We start from the raw sequence: 18,585 nt of genomic DNA, 5'->3' as shown, positions 1-18,585 counted from the left end.
AAAAACTGCACTCAAGTTGTCATTATAGATATAAAAAATACAGTACACAATGCCAAACCATCAAAAACCCTGCTTCTTCCCATATGTTGGGGCACGTAAAAGAATTTGTCTAGATGAATAAATAAATTCAAGATAGGTGAACATGTTTTACAGAATTCGCACTGGTTAATTATAGGTCCACACTGTTTTCACTCACCAACCTCAAAACTGAAAACGCAGAAAGATGAAATCTCATCAAACCTTGAATCTTCAAGAAAATCGATGAAAACCCATTCTTGAAGAAAGCAACAATCTTGCAAAAAGATCATAAAGCAGTAATTAATCGCAAAAGGGCTCAATAAAAGTACGAGAGAGTGATCTCAGATCTATTCCCTATTGGAATCACTTGAACTTGATTCAGAACTAGAGCTTGAACTTGAGCTTGAGCTTTTAGAAATCTTACCCTTACCTTTGATAGATTCAATTGAATGCACGTCTTCATGAACTTTGACTTTGTGATCTGACTTCGTGGTATCAGCAGATCTTATTTCTTCTACAGTAGGCTCGTTATCCAGACTGTGATCTTTAGATTCAGGAAGAACACAATTGTCTATGGTGACAAAACTAACTGGCGTGTGATCCAAATTAGCATCCTCAACAGGTCTGATATCAATAACTGGCATCCCGTGAGTGACGCCCGTCTTAATATGCAGTGTACCTTGCTCACCAATGGTTTCTCCAGTTGCCAGCTCAGAATGAGGTGGTTCCAAAACAACAGATTTTTCGATCTCCTTGTCATCAGTTTTCTTAAACATCAAACCGGCATCCTCAGTAGTTCGAGCTTCAGGTTCAGGCATTACAGAAGTTGTATGTATATCAACTTGAGGGGATGCCTTGGGAGCTCCATCTCTGGCTTCACCCTCTAGAGATGCCAATTCATCCTTCTTGGCTAAAAAATCAGCGTCCTTGATGACTTCTGTGTCAACTCGAGAAATCCCAAAACTCATATCTTCATATCCCTTGGAAAATACAGTATTTTCTTTGGTCATTTTTTGATCAGGCGAGTCCTGGCCATCTCTTTCATCGAACTCCTCATTTGAAACATCAATATTTTCAGCTACACTATTATCCCGTGTATGTAGCTCTGAAATACATTCTATGTCCTCATGTACATCAATCTCCTCCTTCAAATTACCGGAATGAATTGCATTTTCTATTTTACTCATTTCAAGAGGGTTAACCTCCACAACTCTCGAGGTGCTTGTTTCAGCAGGATGTGCAGAAGCCACGATTTCATGTTTCTCGAATGCGTCTGAGGCTGAGCCCCATGTTTTAACACTAAAGTCCCCGAAACTATCTAATTCCGACAATAATTCTTCATCAATGTCCTTGATTTCATCATCCTCTTCAATTATCGTCTGCATTTCAACAAGAGGACTAGCTGCCCCAGAAGACATGGATGGTACGGAAACAAAATCGGGACTTAATGGAGAGTTGAGATTCTCTGAAATCTTTTGATCAAGCTCATGGATATTCAGAATCTGTATTCTCTGTCGTTCCTCAAATGATCCAACAGGTGTATTTGGTACCTGCATTGTATCAAACAAGATAATCCGTTTTTACGGACGAGTATATCTTTGGCAATGTATTGCAAAATATATATCCTTGAACATGTAAAGAAAATCACAATGCCAAGAAAAGACATTTTCCTCTGACCATCTCTGAATATGTACTTTGAAAAATAAGGTCATAACATAATTCAGCAAACATTTTTTATTCTTGGAACCAAAAATAAACTGAATAGCCTAACTAAACCTTGATAAGGTTGTTAGGATAAGTAATATGATTTATCTTGTTATTTAAATTAGATTGATATCCTATCTTTAGTAGTAGAAGTCTTTTTATATATTCTGAAACTTTGAGGTTGTATATTTATTCAGTAACTTTAAGCATTGAATAAAAGAAGGTGATTGTGCCCTACTTGTCGATCCTTTCATGGTTATCAGCTTTTAGTACCTTCTAAACCTGAGACAAAACTAACATCAAGACACAATACAATGCTGTTTTCTATATCTTAATTTCTCCCCAAGTGGCATTATTATCTTATGCAGTGTTCTAAATGGCAGTCCAGGCGGCTGCCTAGACGGGAGGCGGTCATCGAGTGAACCACCTTTGCCTTAGGCGGTTATGTAGGCCGCCGAAGATGAGCAGCGGGGGGGCGAGGCGACGGACGAGGCATCATTTATTTTTAATAAAACCCTAATTATTAAAACATCTTCTCCTCCAAAAGTCAAAACATTGATAGGCCCACCCCTCCTACCGCCTCGAACCTCCCACCACCACCGCAACCAGCCCACCACCTCAGTGAACACTCCATGTTTGGTAATATCATATGAATGTTTGGTAATTATTTTACAGCCAACTCATAATCATATGAATGTTTGGTAATAGGGTAATATATAATTATGCATAAAAATTATTTTAAAAAAAATGTACCTAGGCGGTAGGCGGTCATTAACCGCCGCGCCACCACTTACCGCCATTTACAACACCGATGTCATGTGAAATTAAAAATCAAATGAGACCAATTCAGAATTTTGTAACACTACCATATCCACTGTTCTACACTGAAAGCAAAGTCGACATACATTGTGCATATTTCTTGTGACACTTGATATATGCAAAATCATCAGCTACAATGGTGTCAATACATCTATATACCTATAAAAGTGTGGATGATGGGAAAAGTTTTTTGATTGTGATTTTACTACATTGCCCAAAAACTATGCATTGTTTGTATTAATTGCATGGGCATTGGTGGAAAAAATATATAAAATTTAGGGACAAATTTGGGATAATGGATTTGTAATGTATTGATTATGTATTTAATTGAGGTATTTATTTTTTTGAACTCATTAATGAGGATCATAGTGTTTTTATTTTTTAATAGAAAATTGTAAAATAAGAAATTTTGAAAATAATATTACATAAAAATTGAATCGATATTCGATAATAAAAAATATATTAAAAAAATAATATTTTCTTCATACATAATTCTTACAAAAAATATTAAAAAGAATATATATTTAACTATTATACTTATAAAAGTACAAAAAGAATAACAAAATTTTCCTTGTAAATTTTCTACTATTCTCATAAATTGTGTATTGTTAGATTAATTGCATGAAAATTACACAATCATTAAATACATAAAGATTAAAATAATGTTTTTATTTTTTAATAAAAAATTGTAACATAAGAATCTTTGAAAATAATGTTACATAAAATTGAATAAATATTTTATAATAAAAATACATTAGAGAAATAATATTTTCTTGATACATAATTCTTAGAAAAAATATTAAAACAATAGCTTTTTCTAATTTTAAAAAATCATTAAAAATATTAAAAGAATATATATTTAACTATTATACTTATAAAAGTGTAAAAATAATAACAAAGTTTTTCATTGTAAATTTTCTACCATCCCCTTAAATTGTGTGTTGTTAGATTAATTGCATAGAAATTTTCTACATAATTTATGGGAAATCTATGCATTAAAAATGAATATATGTTTGATAATAAAATATATTTTTTTTATCTATAAACCTACGTAAGTGTAGATAATTGACAATTTTTTCAATTGTCAAAAGATAAAAATGACATCCTCATCAATACAAATCCAAAAATTCAATAAAGATATATTTGTAAATTTCTAATTGTTGTAAGTGTAAAAAGAAAATATCAATTTTTTTTATTTATTCCACCTAATATATAATTAATTAGTAGCCTAATTATTCCACATCATATATAATTAATAGTCTAACAATTGCTAATGAATTATCACTACAATATACATTGATTGTAATAATTTATATCACTTCAAGAATAAAATGTAATTCCTAAATTAACTTTCTCAAATAATCCATCTTTATACTAAGTTTAAATATTTTATCTTTTTAATTTTCTTTCTACATGTTATTTTATTATTTTAATGCAATTTTGTAATTATATTTTAGTGTAGTTTCTAATTAAGTAATAAATTATAGTATCACATGAAGATATAAGAAAAAAATAATTATATATGCAATAGTACAATAACATGATAAGTATATAATAATATAATAATATGAAATTTAATACTAATATATTTTATTATTTTTAAACTAAGAATTGAAAGTAAAGAATTTAATAAATTATTTATTAGAATTTATATCAATAATTATGAATTTTAATATACTAATAATATCATAAAATACGAATCTGATAGAAAAATTAAAATAGTTAGCTATAATAAGAAGTTTAAATATTTTAGTCGCACTTATAAATATATATATTTATATATATATATATATATATAAGACAAAGTTTTTTAGTGGAATCCTTTTTACAGAGGAAGGAGTGACGTGTGAGTGTTTTACATCCATAAAATTCCCGTGTCTTTACTATTCACAAGTTTTTACATTTCAAACTAGGCAAAAACTTGTATGAAACGGTCTCACAGGTCGTATTTGTTAGACGGATCCCTTATTTGGATCATCCATGAAAAATTATTACTTTTTATGCTAAGAATATTACTTTTTATTTGAATATGGGTAGGGTTGACCCGTCTCACGGATTAAGATCCGTGAGACGGACTCACATGAGACTAACTCTTCAAACTATATCTTGTTGTTTATATTGTCAACTGGTTGAAAATATCATTAGAAATATTGAACCGTCTTTCACACTTTTCACGTGGTTAATATTTATAACCGTTTGAGAAAATCTTTCAACCGTGTAAAAATGATTGAAAACAAATTTTAGAAGCAAATTTTGAGTATTATAGGTTATATTTTATTATCAATTATTATTATTTCATTAGTTTTGATAATATTTTGACGAGTTAGTCTTAAATATTTTAAATTGACAATTATTTGTCCTTAGTGTGCTTCACTTATATAAATTATGATTTATACATTTATAAAATCCATAATCTGGTTGATTTTTAGGTTATTATACCTTATACGTGGTTCTTAGATATATATATTTTCAAAATTTGTTTCAGTTCAATTTATTCTATATATTATGCTAATTATAATTTATTATATAACATAAAATTAACGACTTGAATTTCAATTTGAGAAACAATTTTGAAAGTAAAGTATATAAGTTCTTAATTAATTTATTCGTCTAATATGACAAAAGACTAAATCAATATAAATAAAAAAATGAATCAAATTATTTTTAAAAACAAATCAAATTTTAATTTTTATTAAATAATTAATATTTACGTGCATCGCACGTGCTTCTTGCTAGTTCTATTAAAAGCAAGATCAGGAAATATCGAAAGCAAAGATAACATATTATCACTTGGTGACCAAGAAAAAGAGAAAGCTTAACCAAGTCATGTTAGCATATTCATGTTCGAATAAATAGAATTACATGTTTGCAAGCACGACAATGACATGTTTCTTTTCCTAATTTATCTTTCTACTACATCTTCTGGAAACACATTAATCTCATTGATAATAGTTCACAATCCTTAATATCCTAAAATACCTCAGATAGGCACATCTAACTGGCCATCCTCAATCTAAACATGTTGGAAAATATTTTCCTTACTCAAATAATAACGTAAGAAGGTGACTAAATCATTTTTCCTTTGCATGGATTGAATATCTACAAGTTTCATATGCAAATTGCACTCTGGAGTTCAACTTGTGATACCTCTGTCCCAAATCGAAAAAAATCAAAGATTTAAAATGAGTTTATAATGGCTTACAATGGACTTCTATAGCAACTTGGATTAATCATTTTCGTAAAGCGAGAACGAATACGAAGTAGTTGTTATAGGGGCCCATTGTGCAGTCACGCAGCCGTGGGCCCGGGCTCGGGCGTGACACAACTCGAGGTCAATAATCCACTTTTTAGACATAAATGCACAAACACGAGGAGTTTGATCCACGACATGCTGACTAGAATTTTAAGAATGCGCAGAATTAACAAATCTTGAGTAATGACAATTTTATTAAAGAAAACAACCGAACTTGTAAAGCAATTATTGAGATCATCAAAAGCAAAGCATTCGAATTTTAGCTCATTGGATTATAGGCTCAATTCTAATAAACAAGAATGTAAAAAGGAAAAATCATACAAATTTCAGTTACCTGAGCTTCATGGACATACTCAAAAGTCCGTTCGTGGATTTTACTACCATAAAAAAAAGACTCATTTCCTTCAGCAGAAGGTGTGGATATCAACTTCTCATTCGCTTCATGGTAAACATCAGCATCAGAATTTGGTGATTGAGCGGTTCCTTCCTCAGCGATTGAATGATCTGCTGTCAACTGACCCTCCATAAGCGGCACAGGGATTTTAACTGTATGTTTTTCAGAAACTACCAAATGCTTTTCCTCCTCTAGTTGACCTTCATCTTCGGAAGATTCGACCACATCATGAGTATTTTCGCCAGAGTTTGAAGTAGGGACTTGACCTTGTGTATGATGATCCTTAAGATTTTCCTCCACAGAAGCTTCAACAGATGAACTCGGTCTCTCCTCAACTCTATTGGAATCAAAGATTTCAGCATCATGCTCTCTTATCTCAACCACGTCTATCTGTCCCGATTCATGTTCAATTACAGAATGAGGCGTAGCTGATTTAGGTAATATCTCAAAGTTACTGGGAACATCCATTTCCAGACTTCTTCCTTCAGATTCCATCTCGGTGATAGATACCATCTTCTTGACCAATTCAGGTGGCAAACAAAGATCAGACTCTATATGCACATCAGAAGACACTATGGATGAGAAATTCTTTCTGACTGCTGGTTTTGGTGATTCAGCAGTTTCTTCATCGGCGATTGAATGATCTGCTGTCAACCGACCGTCCATAAGCGGTGCACGGATTTCAATGGTACGTATTTCAGAAATTGGTAAAAGCATTCCCACCTCTGATTGACCTTTATCTTCAGAATATTCGAGCACAACTTGAATATTTTTATCAGAACTTGAACTGGGGACTTGGCCTTGTATATGATGATCTTTAAGATTTTCCTCTGCAGAAGCATTAACAGATGAACTCGATCTCTGCTCAAGTCTGGGGGAATCAAAGATTAAATGATCATGCTCCCTGATCTCAACCATATCTATCTGTCCTGATCCATGTTCAATTACAGAATGAGGCTTTGATGATTTGGGTGACATCTCAATGTTACTGGGATCATTCATTTCTGCGCTGCTCCCTACAGATTCTCTCTCTGTGAAAGATACCATCTGCTTGACCAACACAGGTGGTAAATCAGGATCAGACTCTATATGCACATCAGAAGACATAGAGGATAAGGAATTCTTCCTGACTGCTGGTGGGCTCGAATCATAAATGGGATCCCTGAGCGGCATTCCTTCAACTAATATGACACTCAAATTACTTCCAACAGAACTCTGGGTTGAAATTCCTGGATCTTCAGCAAAGCCACCACTTCTTCCCTCCAACATTGACAGATCACCTTCTGTTTCATTGAACACCCTTTCACTAACTTCTGAGAAAGATGAAGAGCTAGAACCGCTACTGTCTACCTGTTCGATAGTTTCAGAATTTGGATGATATCCAGTAACCTGGACTTCCAAAGATTTATCTACACCTCTTCCATAATGATCTTCAGTATTCTCTAATTGAAATTCGTGCCCATCTTGTTCAACATCTCTCTTCTCAATTCGGCCAAATTCTAGTGGCTCGTCTTCTTCCGAAGATTGGCTTCCATGTCCAACATGCTCCATGGTTGAGATCGACTCTGGTTCCCCAGGTGTATTTTCTTCAGGGATGTCTTCCCTCTTGGAAATCGGTTCTAGGTCTCCTGAAGAGCTCTCTTTAGTGGCTTCTTTTGTCCCGATAATTGCCTCTGGTTCAGGTGGATTGTCATCTTCTGAGAGTCCCCTCTCTACCATATCCTCGACTGAACCAATTGATTCAGTTTCAGGCACTGAACTCACTTTCGAATCGCTTAGCTCACTTGATTGCCGCTGAAACGGTGAGTAGCTTGACTCCTCGGAAAACATCTGCTCAGGCACAAAGTAAGGCCTCAATTTGGCATTTTGCCTCTCTCGTTTGGCTGGTGCAAATATCGACGGTCCCACACTAAAACTCTCATGTCTCCGAAAGAACGGTTCTCTAGATTGAGCTGTGGTAAATTCATCTTCAAATCCGTCTCCCATAAGATTGGGCTTCTCTTCACTTGTGTCATAAGGAATGTCAAAAGGGTTCCGCCTCGGTAATAAAATCGAAGGAGCTGAACCAGGAATTGGAGGTAGCCCCATAATATCATAAGTATCACGAGGAAGGTCGAACGGGTTCTTTCTTGCCGTCGAAATGGGAGCAATATTGAATCCGAGATCAAAACTTTCCAGGTCTATCAAATTCCTTTCAGCCACCATACTCGTGTTCTTTTTTGCTCTCCTTCTCAAAGTTAAATTTTCCAATCGCTGGTTCCTTTCAATCTCCGAACTCCCAAGATCCATGAGATTCTTTTGGTCCTCTTCCGACCACGTAATGGCAGATTTCATCTGCTCTTGTTCGTCCCCTTGCACATCATCTTCATTATCCTCGTCAGCAACTTCCAAGTCCTTGTTATTTTCAGTCTCTTCATCAGACTCATCACTGCTCATACTGGACTTTGAAGCCGATTCAGATCCTGCATCAGAACCTTCATGAGACATATGATCAGGTTGTGGAGTCTCTTCATCAAGAAGAGGATGGAGCTCATCAATAATTGGTATTATGTCAGTCATAGAAGCATCTGGAGAGGAACTCTCAGCCTTATCAGACCCAGATTCTAATGCATCATTTTCTTCCTCCTCTTCGTCCTGTCCGTCCAGGTCATCTACTTGTTTCCAAGGCGAGCGAGGAGGAGAGTCCAAAGAATCCACATTTACCCTCTCTGAATCAAAAGAATCTGCTTCCGATTTCTCATCATCTGATTGGAGATGTTCGTCATTATTTATCTTTGGAATCGATGCATACTTATTCTCCACAACTTCCTCATCACTAAGTCTCTCTTCATTAACACCTAAGTCTCTTTTTGCTTCCCAAATATCACCATTCGCTCTTTGAATTTCCACTGATCGTTCATCAATCAATGGTGCAGTATCATCCAAACTACCCTCTCTATGAACGTTACCAAGCTCCCTCGCCTCTTCCCCTGTGTGCCTATTCTTTTCACCATATCTCTCACCATAATAACTCTCATTTTTATCAATAACAGTAGCATCTCTAGAAATACCCATTTTCACAGAGACAACCTCATGAGTAGTTTTCTCTTCCCTTTCAATTTCAGGTATGTTCGCTTGCCCAAAACTTAATAGTGTTCCAAGTAAAACAGCAGTGCACACAAGCACTGGAGATGCAGACACCAACAATGAAAAAATAAAAGGAGATGATCTGTACAGATAAAGCAAGAAACACAAGACACCAACAAGGAATGGATGATCACAAACTGATATAAAACACCTTCTGATCATAAAGAACACCCCTTTCCTCATTTTAACCCCAATCTCTAAGAACTCCATACAAATATCTCCGATTCTTACTCTCAAAAAGTAATATTTCCTTATAAATCTGTCATATCAACAAAATTCAACACCACCCCAACAATGATTATTACTAGATCAAACCGTATAATCTAAACTAGTAAACACAGTATTCAAAAACCTGCCTTTCAGAAACATGGAACAAGAATTAAGAGGAACCGGATATATTCAACCAATACTAGAAAAAAACCCAGAACAGATAAAAGATACAATCCCAGAAAAGGGATATATCTATCTATATCTATATCTATATACCTATAAAAGTGTGGATGATGAGCAAAGTTTTTTGATTGTGATTTTACTACATTGTCCAAAAACTATGCATTGTTTGTATTAATTGCATGACATTGGTGGAAAAAATATATAAAATTTAGGGACAAATTTGGGATAATGGATTTGTAATGTATTGATTATGTATTTAATTGAGGTATTTATTTTTTTGAACTCATTAATCTATATCTATATACCTATAAAAGTGTGGATGATGGGTAAAGTTTTTTGATTGTGATTTTACTACATTGCCCAAAAACTATGCATTGTTTGTATTAATTGCATGGGCATTGGTGAAAAAAATATATAAAATTTAGGGACAAATTTGGGATAATGGATTTGTAATGTATTGATTATGTATTTAATTGAGGTATTTATTTTTTTGAACTCATTAAACACATGAGGATCATAGTGTTTTTATTTTTTAATAGAAAATTGTAAAATAAGAAATTTTGAAAATAATATTACATAAAAATTGAATCGATATTCGATAATAAAAAATATATTAGAAAAATAATATTTTCTTCATACATAATTCTAACAAAAAATATTAAAAAGAATATATATTTAACTATTATACTTATAAAAGTACAAAAAGAATAACAAAATTTTCCTTGTAAATTTTCTACTATTCTCAAAAATTGTGTATTGTTAGATTAATTGCATGAAAATTACACAATCATTAAATACATAAGGATTAAAATAGTGTTTTTATTTTTTAATAAAAAATTGCAACATAAGAATCTTTGAAAATAATGTTACATAAAAATTGAATGAATATTTTATAATAAAAATACATTAGAGAAATAATATTTTCTTGATACATAATTCTTAGAAAAAATATTAAAACAATAGCTTTTTTTAATTTTAAAAAATCATTAAAAATATTAAAAGAATATATATTTAACTATTATACTTATAAAAGTGTAAAAATAATAACAAAGTTTTTCATTGTAAATTTTCTACCATCCCCTTAAATTGTGTGTTGTTAGATTAATTGCATGTAAATTTTCTACATAATTTATGGGAAATCTAAGCATTAAAAATGAATATATGTTTGATAATAAAAATATATTTTTTTTATCTATACACCTACGTAAGTGTAATTTGACAATTTTTTCAATTGTCAAAGATAAAAATGACATCCTCATCGATACAAATCCAAAAATTCAATAAAGATATATTTGTAAATTTCTAATTGTTGTAAGTGTAAAAAAAATATCAATTTTTTTTATTTATTCCACCTAATATATAATAATTAGTAGCCTAATTATTCCACATCATATATAATTAATAGTCTAACAATTGCTAATGAATTATCACTACAATATACATTGATTGTAATAATTTATATTACTTCAAGAATAAAAATAATTCCTAAATTAACTTTCTCAAATAATCCCTTTATACTAAGTTTAAATATTTTCTCTTTTAATTTTCTTTCTACATGTTTTTTATATTTTATGCAATTTGTAATTATCTTTTAGTGGTAGTTTTAATTAACTAATAATTATAGATCACATGAAGATATACGAAAAAAAATAATTCTATATGCAATAGTACAATACATGATAAATATATAATAATATAATACTATGAAAATTAATATAATATATATATTATTTTTAACTCAGAATTGAAAGTAAAGAATTTAATAAATTTTATTAGAATTTATATCAATAATTATGAATTTTAATATACTAATAATATCATAAAATACGAATCTGATAGAAAAATTAAAATAGTTAGCTATAATAAGAAGTTTAAATATTTTAGTCGCACTTATAAATATATATACTTATATATATATATATATATATATATATATATATATAAGACAAAGTCTTTTAGTGGAATCCTTTTTACAGAGGAAGGAGTGACGTGTGAGTGTTTTACATCCATAAAATCCCCGTGTCTTTACTATTCACAAGTTTTAATTACATTTCAAACTAGGTAAAAACTTGTATGAAACGGTCTCACGGGTCGTATTTGTGAGACGGATCCCTTATTTGGATCATCCATGAAAAAGTATTACTTTTTATGCTAAGAATATTACTTTTTATTTGAATATAGGTAGGGTTGACCCGTCTCACGGATTAAGATCCGTGAGACGGTCTCACATGAGACTAACTCTTCAAACTATATCTTGTTGTTTAGATTGTCAACTGGTTGAAAATATCATTAGAAATATTGAACCGTCTTTCACACTTTTCACGTGGTTAATATTTATAACCGTTTGAGAAAATCTTTCAACCGTTTAAAAATGATTGAAAACAAATTTTAAAAGCAAATTTGGAGTATTATAGGTTATATTTTATTATCAATTATTATTATTTCATTAGTTTTGATAATATTTTGACGAGTTAGTCATAAATATTTTAAATTGACAATTATTTGTCCTTAGTGTGATTCACTTATATAAATTATGATTTATGCATTTATAAAATCCATAATCTGGTTGATTTTTAGGTTATTATACCTTTTACGTGGTTCTTAGATATATATATTTTCAAAATTTGTTTCAGTTCAATTCATTCTATATATTATGCTAATTATAATTTATTATATAACATAAAATTAACGACTTGAATTTCAATTTGAGAAACAATTTTGAAAGTAAAGTATATAAGTTCTTAATCAATTTATTCGTCTAATATGACAAAAGACTAAATCAATATAAATAAAAAAATGAATCAAATTATTTTTAAAAAAAAATCAAATTTTAATTTTTATTAAATAATTAATATTTACGTGCATCGCACGTGCTTCTTGCTAGTACCTATAAAAGTGTGGATGATGGGTAAAGTTTTTTGATTGTGATTTTACTACATTGTCCAAAAACTATGCATTGTTTGTATTAATTGCATGGGCATTGGTGGAAAAAATATATAAAATTTAGGGACAAATTTGGGATAATGGATTTGTAATGTATTGATTATGTATGGGCAAAGTTTTTTGATTGTGATTTTACTACATTGCCCAAAAACTATGCATTGTTTGTATTAATTACATTGGCATTGGTGGAAAAAATATATAAAATTTAGGGACAAATTTGGGATAATGGATTTGTAATGTATTGATTATGTATTTAATTGAGGTATTTATTTTTTTGAACTCATTAAACACATGAGGATCATAGTGTTTTTATTTTTTTAATAGAAAATTGTAAAATAAGAAATTTTGAAAATAATATTACATAAAAATTGAATCGATATTCGATAATAAAAAATATATTAGAAAAATAATATTTTCTTCATACATAATTCTTACAAAAAATATTAAAAAGAATATATATTTAACTATTATACTTATAAAAGTACAAAAAGAATAACAAAATTTTCCTTGTAAATTTTCTACTATTCTCATAAATTGTGTATTGTTAGATTAATTGCATGAAAATTACACAATCATTAAATACATAAGGATTAAAAATAGTGTTTTTATTTTTTAATAAAAAATTGCAACATAAGAATATTTGAAAATAATGTTACATAAAAATTGAATAAATATTTTATAATAAAAATACATTAGAGAAATAATATTTTCTTGATATATAATTCTTAGAAAAAATATTAAAACAATAGCTTTTTTTAATTTTAAAAAATCATTAAAAATATTAAAAGAATATATATTTAACTATTATACTTATAAAAGTGTAAAAATAATAAAAAAGTTTTTCATTGTAAATTTTCTACCATCCCCTTAAATTGTGTGTTGTTAGATTAATTGCATGGAAATTTTCTACATAATTTATGGGAAATCTATGCATTAAAAATGAATATATGTTTGATAATAAAAATATATTTTTTTTATCTATAAACCTACGTAAGTGTAGATAATTGACAATTTTTTCATTGTCAAAAGATAAAAATGACATCCTCATCAATACAAATCCAAAAATTCAATAAAGATATATTTGTAAATTTCTAACTGTTGTAAGTGTAAAAAGAAAATATCAATTTTTTTTATTTATTCCACATAATATATAATTAATTAGTAGCCTAATTATTCCACATCATATATAATTAATAGTCTAACAATTGCTAATGAATTATCACTACAATATACATTGATTGTAATAATTTATATCACTTCAAGAATAAAATGTAATTCTTAAATTAACTTTCTCAAATAATCCATCTTTATACTAAGTTTAAATATTTTATCCTTTTAATTTTCTTTCTACATGTTATTTTATTATTTTAATGCAATTTTGTAATTATATTTTAGTGTAGTTTCTAATTAAATAATAAATTATAGTATCACATGAAGATATAAGAAAAAAATAATTATATATGCAATAGTCAATAACATAATAAGTATATAATAATATAATAATATGAAATTTAATACTAATATATTTTATTATTTTTTAACTAAGAATTGAAAGTAAAGAATTTAATAAATTATTTATTAGAATTTATATCAATAATTATGAATTTTAATATACTAATAATATCATAAAATACGAATCTGATAGAAAAATTAAAATAGTTAGCTATAATAAGAAGTTTAAATATTTTAGTCGCACTTATAAATATATATATTTATATATATATATAAGACAAAGTCTTTTAGTGGAATCTTTTTTACAGAGGAAGGAGTGACGTGTGAGTGTTTTACATCCATAAAATTCCCGTGTCTTTACTATTCACAAGTTTTTACATTTCAAACTATGCAAAAACTTGTATGAAACGGTCTCACGGGTCGTATTTGTGAGACGGATCCCTTATTTGGATCATCCATGAAAAAGTATTACTTTTTATGCTAAGAATATTAATTTTTATTTGAATATGGGTAGGGTTGACCCGTCTCACGGATTAAGATCCGTGAGACGGTTTCACATGAGACTAACTCTTCAAACTATATCTTGTTGTTTAGATTGTCAACTGGTTGAAAATATCATTAGAAATATTGAACCGTCTTTCACACTTTTCACGTGGTTAATATTTATAACCGTTTGAGAAAATCTTTCAACCGTGTAAAAATGATTGAAAACAAATTTTAAAAGCAAATTTTGAGTATTATAAGTTATATTTTATTATCAATTATTATTATTTCATTAGTTTTGATAATATTTTGACGAGTTAGTCATAAATATTTTAAATTGACAATTATTTGTCCTTAGTGTGCTTCACTTATATAAGTTATGATTTATGCATTTATAAAATCCATAATCTGGTTGATTTTTAGGTTATTATACCTTATACGTGGTTCTTAGATATATATATTTTCAAAATTTGTTTCAGTTCAATTCATTCTATATATTATGCTAATTATAATTTATTATATAACATAAAATTAACGACTTAAATTTCAATTTGAGAAACAATTTTGAAAGTAAAGTATGTAAGTTCTTAATTAATTTATTTGTCTAATATGACAAAAGACTAAATCAATATAAATAAAAAAATGAATCAAATTATTTTAAAAAAAAATCAAAATTTAATTTTTATTAAATAATTAATATTTACGTGCATCGCACGTGCTTCTTGCTAGTTTGATGAAAAGAGCGAAAGACCCAACTGTACCAAAGATTAAAACAAGGATCAATCTTGCAAAACAGGAAATAGCAAATACATGTATCAGTAATTTCTTGGCCTTGAGTTATATAAATCTGTACTCAAGACATAAAAAATGCACGAAGAAATGAGTGGTAGGCGTGTGTACCCAATAGCATGAAAGGGAGAACGAACGTGAAAAGGAGAGGTGGGGATCTTACTTTTTGCCTGTCAAATTTTCTATTTGGTCTGTCATTCAAATTGGTGATCACTTTTGCATAAAGAATTTATGACTTTTCCCAAATCTTAAAAAATGGTAATGGCGATGATGATTTGTTAAATCCGATTCATTGGATTAAGGATACATCTGATCACAAAAGTATCGAACAGCTGCTGTTTGAGGTCGCAGGCCGAATGCTGTGAACTCAGTAGTTTCTTGTGATAAATATTGGAAAGAAAAATAGTGTCATTTGATCGTGGGTGTGTAACAAGGGTGATCATTACTTTTCTTGGATCAAATGGAGAAGATTATAATAAAAGTATAAAACATAAGGGATGGTTTCACTACATGTATTGTTAATCACATAGCATATTCTTCAACCAATACTAGAAAAAAACTCCAGTATTACTACTTTCTATAGTTTTTTTTTTGTAAAGCGTCCAGTTCTTAACCTACAATCGTTATAAAAATAATAATAGCCTAAAAAGAGAGAAAAATGGGCGATGATATTTGAATCCCATTGTAATAATGTTTCTTCGATTAAATGGAGTTCACATATGCACCTTTTGATTTCAGTTTACATTTAAGAGAAGTTGAGTCATGCAGATATGATTAGTAAATAACTTGAACAGATCATTCAATATGAATGATCTGTACAAAATTGAAGCGGGATCAAGATAGTGTAGCCTTGTTGGTTCTCTAAAGTCTAAAGATTAATGAAACTTCATCTTTGAGTCATATTCAACTGACGTGTGGATACTGTGAACTATCTTCCGAAATTGTAATCTGAAAAAGCTTCTCCAGTTTTTCTTTTTTACTGTTTTTCAATTTACAAAGCTCTCTAAAAGTTGGGATTTGGTCTTTCGTGAAATGCTCTGAAACTCATTTCATGCTCAGAAGTTTCCTGGAGTGGGTCGATTGATTGTTACTGTGAATGCAGATCAATGAGATTAGAAAATTAATTAGCCCTATTATAAGCAAATTTCTGATGCAATGTTTTGATGCATCAATATTAAGGTTTCTTGAAGCAAGGAACTGGAATACAAAGAATGCGAGCAAGATGTTGAAAGAGACCCCGAAGTGGCGTCTGGAGTACAAGCCTGAGAAGATCGAATGGGTACTGCTGCTGCTTACTTGTTCACAATTCAATTTTAATTCAATCATCCTTCGAATCCAAATATGGATTAATAACGTTTAAAGGAGGTCACATTATTGAAATCAAAAATATTATGCTGGATCAAAATATGTCTGCTCGATGTTTGGTTAAACTGATACTCTTGCATTAACATTATCTCCGAAAATTTGTTTTTGCTTATTGTATTATTGTCTGTGTATCATTTTGTGGAGTAATATTTAAGGTTTCATTCACAAATTTTATTGTTCACGTGGCATTCAGAATCATTTTGTTGATTCAGGAGGATGTTGCTAGTGAAGCTGAGACATGGAAACTATACCGAGCCAACTATCTTGATAGTTTTGGAAGGACTGTACTAGTCATGAGACCTGGATTTGAGGTAAATAATTCTATTAAGAACTATTGTGGTGTAGCTTATATTCTTCTTCTATAAACGTTAGCTTATCTTCTCCTTTTGCCATGATATATCCCGTATATCAGAATACAACTCTGTAGAAGGGCAAGTCAAGTACTTCTGTCGAGGAGTTTTGGAGTTTCGTGTTGTTTGAACTACTTCTGGATCAAACTTTGCTCACAAAATAATGTGAAAATAGAAGATGTTTATATATTTATGGAAGAATTCCATTCCTAGTTATCTTCAGAAAACATGATCAGACCCATATCGGTTAGTCCGATCCATCACCCTTGCTTAAATCCAGCTCCATCGCCTTGTCCGACCATCCCAACCACGAGTGTCCTATTCGTCGATTGAGTACGTGATATCTTAATGCCAAAAAACAGAACAATTAGATAAATGGTAAAAGTACTACTTTTATGTTAGCGTATCATAAGTCATAACCATGTTTACCTACTCACGACGGATCGAGTTGTTCGCCTCCTATTGAAATTACGCCAACTGCAATTTTAGTTCTACCTACGATACAACGTTGTCTGACTGTTAGACGCATCAAAAATTGTTGAGGACATGTCCTTCGGTGGGGATAGAAAGGACGGTTTCAACTTCGAAGCTTATGCCAAGCGCATGATTGACGCACAGAGTCCTGGCGATGCATCACCATCTGATCAAACAAGCATCACTTCTGAATCACAGCAGTCGGATTTGTTGTCAGACAATGGTTCAGAAGTGTCTGATGAAGACGATCCATTACCATATAACAATGAAGCATCATCTGAGTTGGAAAATCTTGATCAAATGAGAAGTTTGCATATCCACTGCAAAAATGAAAATGATGATAGCCAAGGAGGAAAAAAAGCTGAGCAGATGAAGGTTTCTTGACAATAGCACACAGTACCCCGTATGTTCCACCCCACGGGTATAAACTTTCGTTACTTTGCCGACTGTCTGTCCATGAGGCATAGCTCAGGTTCCATCTTTTGTACAAACCGTAGACATACATACACAAACGATACAAGATAGTTCTGATTTTAACATATAAACGTCGAACACATTTGATCATGCTCCTTTTGTTCTTCTGGCGACAGGTTTGTCGAACAGTCACAATATTAGCAACGAGTTATATAAAAACCGTCGCTAGATCGGCGACGGTTCAAACAGACCCAACCCTAATAGCGACGGTGTTAATAAAATCGTCGCCAAACATGATCGGCGACGGTTGAACCAAACTCGTCGCTATAATAGCGACGGTTTTTGAACACCCGTCGCAGATCTAGTTGGGCGACGGTATTTTCAAAACTGTTGCTATTATAGCGACAGGTATGCTGGAACCGTCGCTATAAAGCTGACGGTTTTAATAAAAACTGTCGCTATGGTTCTATATATATTACGCTTCGCGAACATAAACCGTCTCTTAGGGCATCCGCATCCGTCAGAATTAATCCATGTTAATAACTCTCCATCTCATCAAAAATGATGGGGTCCACGAGCCACATATTCATTACATTAACACTTCCCCA

The 18,585-nt window shown here is 30.9% G+C and overlaps 1 protein-coding gene across 1 annotated transcript; it reads right to left on the bottom strand.

The window, feature by feature from the left end:
- Positions 1-145: 145 nt before the first annotated feature.
- On the bottom strand, positions 146-9,803 carry LOC140826043 (uncharacterized). Its single transcript, XM_073188145.1, has 2 exons — positions 6,129-9,803; positions 146-1,568 (listed from the first exon to the last, which is right to left on the bottom strand). The coding sequence occupies exons 1-2, from the start codon at positions 9,522-9,524 to the stop codon at positions 366-368; spliced, it is 4,599 nt and encodes a 1,532-aa protein (XP_073044246.1). The 5' UTR covers positions 9,525-9,803; the 3' UTR covers positions 146-365.
- Between the last annotated feature and the right edge of the window lie 8,782 nt (positions 9,804-18,585).

This window comes from Primulina eburnea, chromosome 3, assembly GCF_022965805.1.
Source record: "Primulina eburnea isolate SZY01 chromosome 3, ASM2296580v1, whole genome shotgun sequence".
Classification (NCBI taxonomy): domain Eukaryota; kingdom Viridiplantae; phylum Streptophyta; class Magnoliopsida; order Lamiales; family Gesneriaceae; genus Primulina; species Primulina eburnea.
The sequence above is the reverse complement of the archived record's forward strand: the minus strand, read 5'-3'. Positions and strand labels throughout refer to the sequence as shown.

What these genes read in the sequence shown, in the direction of transcription:
- LOC140826043 (XM_073188145.1), bottom strand. Translation starts at nt 9,524, where the DNA reads ATGGAGTTCTTAGAGATTGGGGTTAAAATGAGGAAAGGGGTGTTCTTT. An exon ending in AGTATGTCCATGAAGCTCAG is followed by an intron (nt 1,569 to 6,128) that starts GTAACTGAAATT and finishes GATACAATGCAG; the next exon opens with GTACCAAATACACCTGTTGG.